Raw genomic sequence first — 5,195 nt, forward strand, 5'->3', positions numbered from 1 at the left:
GACTCCACGACTGTCTACGACTTCTATGTAGAGGACCCTTAACTACATGCAAAGACACATGTGGCCGCCGACTTCAGGGGATCGATTCTGTATCTTGAAACAAGGTGAAAATTACAAAAGTGAGTGAATTTACTAGAATACTCATAATTTCATTGGTCAATACCTAGTAAATTTGCTCACTTTTGTAATTTTCACCTTGTTTGAAGATACAGAATCGACCCCCTGTTGTGTCTTACTTGTCAGAATGCAAAAGGAACATGCACTCAACTAATGCGGGATCTACAATAGAAGTCGTAACAGTCGTAGGGTCTTAAGTCGTAGAAAATTATCTAGACCAATCATAGTCGATTATTCTTCTCATATTCTACTGTGATTGGTTAATTTTCTACGACTTAAGACTCTACGACTGCTACGACTTCTATTGTAGACCCTGCTTAAGTTATGACACAGAGAATCACTACATCCTTGTTATTCACATCGAAGTACAGAATTAGAGATTGGAGTATGTTTATGTTTACGACACTTTAGCGGTCGGAACATGGCGGCGTAGGGAGTGATGGTAGGGATCCGGTCTGGTGGTGGAGGTTCGATGTCGCTTCTCTTTATATATGGGACTCTAGGAATGATGGTTGGGATCCGATCTGGTGGTGGGGGTTCGTTGTTGCTTCTCTCTATATATAAGACTCTAGTCATATCGACTATTATTTTGGTCACGTTCGCATGCGCTGTGGTCATGTGCGCATGCGTTTTAGTAACTACGCTAGAGATATCGAATGATTGTAGTGAACTTCGTATACGTAAATGCTATTTCGGAGAATTTTCTGCACGTTTAAAGAGAAATGTTATATAGATCTAAACTTTAATCCATATAAAAAAGTAATTTTTTTTTAATATCATAATTCACAATTACTCATTCACGATTATATTCTCTGCTTGACAAATAAATTGTCTGCTTTAAAAATAAATTCTCTGCAATTTTGTGTTTGTAAAACAGAGAATTTATTTTTAAAACAGACAATTTGTTTGTCAAGTGGAGAATTTCTTCGTACATGTCGCTGCATCTCGTCGATATGACGGATTTCTTAATATTCTCTATAGTCGTCAACTTCAACGCTTAATATCTCGGTTCGCGCGACCATCCTAACGTTTTTTCTTACAGATTCTTTCATTTTATACAAAAACGCATCGAATAAGCCTAATTTAATCAAAATTGGAGGTGATGACTGTATTCTAAATAATTACCTCAAAATTAAAGTTAATTACATTAGTGCAACTGTGCCTTTTGATGTCAGTGGTTTTAACCTAAAAAAGAATAGACTATTTGTTGAAATACTGCGTAAAACAGTAGAAGACACCTTACACATCTTCCAATCGGAGACAAAATTAAAAAAAAATACTACCTCATTATAAATATTATATTACTTGATACTTAAAAAAAATATAAATAAAAAATGGTAGTTACTTGCGTTATTGGTAACTGTAAAAGTTTATGGATAAGAGGCGACATTATTACTTTTCATTGGTAAATATAACTAAAATATATGTGTATATAGTTATTAAGTTAAAAAAATTTATAATTAAGGTATAGGAAATGTTATAAAAAATGTAAAATGTTAATTTTATCTTTTCATGTCTTTATTTTTAGTTTTCCTAAAGATAAAAGTTTACGCAAACAATGGATTTCAGCAATTCCATCTAATATTTTAAGGACTACAGATATTACCCAACATTCTAGATTATGTAGTAAACATTTTACAGCAGAATGTTTTACTGAATCTACTTCATTTAAATCTCTACGAAATATGTTAAATAAGAATGCTGTTCCAACAATATTTGAAGACCGCCAAGTGTCCCAGTATCAGTTAGTTGAATTAGTAAGTAAATCTTATAAATTTATCATGTTAAATCTATTTTAATGATAAGTTTGTGTAATATAAATTATTTACAAAAGAATTGAATTTTTATTAGGGAAAAGAGACCTTGCCAAATATATTAAACACCGAAGTTGATCCGCTAGACATTAGTAATGAAAATTATAAAATGGTAATTATATAATAAAGATTTATTATGCTATAAATTAAAATTAAATGTATAGTTATATTTTTAAAATGTAATTCTAGTATAATTTAATCATATAAAAAAATAATTATCTTATTATACAGGAAGAATCGAATTTGTCTTATGTTTTAAAAAGAGAAGTTGGTGTACAAACATTAAAACGGAACTTTGATGAATCAGAAAAAATTATACAGAGTTTGACAAAACGCTTGAAACAACGTGATGAAAAAATTAAGGACTTGGAGGAACGTCTGAAAAAGAAAGAAACTGAAGAAAAAAGTAATAGTATGAAAAAGATAAAAGAAGCTGTTAACAAATACATCTGCGAGGAAAGAAAAGAATTATTTTTGCATGAATTTGCGAATAATGAGACTGGTCCTAGTAAGAAAACTTATAGTGAATATATGAGGCAATTTGCCGCAGCTACATATCATCATAGTCCTAAAGTATATAAAATTTTAAAGAAACTGATTACTTTACCGACCGCTTATACTGCAGCTAGATGGTTGATAGATTATAGTCAAGATCCACAATTTATGGAAGACATAAAATGAATTATTCTTCAACTTTTCATATAATTTTAATTATAAAACACTTATTCATTTCATACACATAGTATTTCAATATCAAAATTATAACCGTAAATATGATATTACGATAATTATAACCGTAAATATGATATTGTGGTATAATTATAACCGTAAATATGATATTGTGATATAATAATTTAATTGTAATCGCGTGCAATTTCATTGTATTTTTTTTGTATATTAAAGTGTGATAATAAAAAATATCATTACTCGAATTAAATTTGTATATTTGTATCATATATGCAGTATCTAGCAATATCACACAGCATCAGCAGAGACGAATTTTTTTACTAACAGTATTAAATGTTAAGATGCAGCATACCTTCCTACAACTCAGGATATTCAGTTTCTTATTCATGAAATATAAATGTTTTCCTTAATAAAACCAATTTTATACCCACATAAACTTGTGTCTATAGGATATACATACAAATATAATTAATTGAAGACATAGAATGCAACCTGATATATAAATTTATTCATAGTTAAGAATAAGTTTAAAGTAAAAAAAATTATATTTACAAGAATGGAATATGCTCAAATATAAGACGTATAGAATAGTCGAGCATGTTTAAGCTAATTATTCCCAGTCTCTTTAACATTCTGCTTTGATTCAATCCAATCCTTTATAACATAATTATTTACACGATTGTATTTGTTATATATCTGTGATATCCAATACACTTTAATAAACTAAATCAAAATCTAGATATAAAAAAATATAACTATAAAATGTACTCAGTTTAATCCAAGCCTTCTTTCTTCTCTTTTATCGCTTCCTTAAAAAAAAAGTACTTTCAGTTATACATATATATATCTATACATATACTAACTTTACATCTTGTATACGAGTATACCTTAAAACGTTCTTCGAACAACGAGAGTTCTGCGATCAAATCGGTGATGGCATGCATGAATGCTTCATGTGGAGTATAATCAGAAGTTGTTTGTATTCTAATGACAAACTTGTGTTCCAGGGGATGAGGAACTTTGTAGCCAGCGAATAATACTTGAGGATCCTTCAGTAACTGACTGAAGAATCGAAAGAAATTCACAAAATTAGCTAGCTACCTAAAAAGGAACCGAAGCAACAACACGCTCATACGTTTACTCACTTGCGGATCATGTTTCCCAATGTGTGATCCTCCTTGTTAATCGTAAAGATCGCAGCATTTGGTACTTTGGTGTCCTGTTCCTTTATAATCCTACAAAAAGCGCAAATATTAACGTATTTCTAGAACCTAAATCGAGGTTAGATCCCGATAAGTATCGAAGATCGGCATACTTTTTCTCTCCCTCGTATAATAAGAATGACTCGAAGGTCGGAGGTGCGTTCATCTCGCTTCGTCAATTATTAACAATACTCCTGAATTAATTGCTATTGAAATATCGATAATAAATCACCGGTTGACAAATTGTCGTAACCGTAATCACTATTGATGACCATCGTCTGTCGTGCTACAGCGTCACTGCGAGTCGACAATCGATTGCGACAAATCGATACGACGATTCGATAGCAGACAATTTGCCATGACGTCATTCGAACGAGTTCAAATATTTGTCAATGGCTTCGTCTCTTATCGATGTTTCTGATACTCTAATATAATCGAAAAAGGCAAAAGGAACCGTGATAAGAACGGTAAGGGTAATAGTAAACGTAATATCTTACAGTTATTTCTTACAAGTTTACTTATTCAACAATAATAACAACGTATGTTTTTATCAAGGAAAACTTGTTTCAATTTTCTAGGAAGAGTGGAATATACCATGTGCCTATTATTGAGACAAAGAGGTGGAAAAGAGGGGGGAGAGAGAGAGAGAGAGAGAGAGAAAGATGAATGAATAATAAAGAATAAAAGAGTGAGAGGAGAGGGAGAGAAAGAGAGAGAGGAAACCTCGTATTATGTCATTTCAAAGAAACCACGCGTTTTCTCTCTCTTTCTTAAGTTCGAACGTGTACAGATTTCGTTGTCTCTCTCTTTCGAGCATTGGACGCGCATGAATAATATCGCGGGATTGGACCCGACTCGGTCGCGTCATCAGTCGTCCGGACGGTCTCCGGGTGCCGCGGGATTAATCGCTGCTTACACCTTCGCACGACAGGAGCGTTGCGAGCGCTCGTTTTTATCCGCCTTTTACAATTCCCACGCCGCGCCCACCGAAACGAAACGAAACGTAACGAAAGCCAAGGCGAAGGGCGAAAGCGCGGGTCGCGGGGCGCGGATAAGGGATAGCTGTGGCTGGTGGAAGGTGGAAGAGCGAAGCAGGCGAGGACTGAAGAGCGCGGCGGCGTCAGTGACGCGGCGTCGTTGCGCGTCGCTCTCTCGGCGAGAGTCTATCGCGCGGGGAGCGTAGAAGGAGCGTTTTGCCGTGCCACACTACTCCCGACAGTCCCGACTCCGGGACGCAAAGTAGTTGTCAAAATGGCGGCGTGCGAGGGCTCCGCGAGCGTGAATCCTAATTGCGAGGTGGTGCGCGGGCAAACGTTCGAGGTCGGGCCGCGCTACACGAATCTGTCATACATGGGCGAGGGCGCCTACGGCATGG

General features: G+C 34.8%; 3 protein-coding genes across 3 annotated transcripts in view; 2 read left to right on the top strand and 1 right to left on the bottom strand.

The window, feature by feature from the left end:
- Nucleotides 1-1,211: 1,211 nt before the first annotated feature.
- On the top strand, nt 1,212-2,693 carry LOC108766073 (THAP domain-containing protein 1 B). The gene is made up of 4 exons (XM_018515120.1): nt 1,212-1,522; nt 1,646-1,874; nt 1,969-2,043; nt 2,163-2,693. The coding sequence occupies exons 1-4, from the start codon at nt 1,452-1,454 to the stop codon at nt 2,610-2,612; spliced, it is 825 nt and encodes a 274-aa protein (XP_018370622.1). The 5' UTR covers nt 1,212-1,451; the 3' UTR covers nt 2,613-2,693.
- Nucleotides 2,694-3,153: 460 nt separating this feature from the next.
- On the bottom strand, nt 3,154-4,121 carry Rpb11 (DNA-directed RNA polymerase II subunit RPB11). Its single transcript, XM_018515118.1, has 4 exons — nt 3,934-4,121; nt 3,764-3,853; nt 3,506-3,680; nt 3,154-3,427 (listed from the first exon to the last, which is right to left on the bottom strand). The coding sequence occupies exons 1-4, from the start codon at nt 3,984-3,986 to the stop codon at nt 3,392-3,394; spliced, it is 354 nt and encodes a 117-aa protein (XP_018370620.1). The 5' UTR covers nt 3,987-4,121; the 3' UTR covers nt 3,154-3,391.
- A 592-nt stretch (nt 4,122-4,713) lies between these two features.
- Nucleotides 4,714-5,195, top strand: part of rl (Mitogen-activated protein kinase rl) — a 10,401-nt gene continuing 9,919 nt past the window's right edge. Inside the window, exon 1 of the mRNA XM_018515212.1 lies at nt 4,714-5,195. Coding sequence (XP_018370714.1) covers nt 5,072-5,195 — 124 coding nt within the window. The 5' untranslated portion in view covers nt 4,714-5,071.

This window comes from Trachymyrmex cornetzi, unplaced genomic scaffold, assembly GCF_001594075.2.
Source record: "Trachymyrmex cornetzi isolate Tcor2-1 unplaced genomic scaffold, Tcor1.1 scaffold57, whole genome shotgun sequence".
Classification (NCBI taxonomy): Eukaryota; Metazoa; Arthropoda; class Insecta; order Hymenoptera; family Formicidae; genus Trachymyrmex; species Trachymyrmex cornetzi.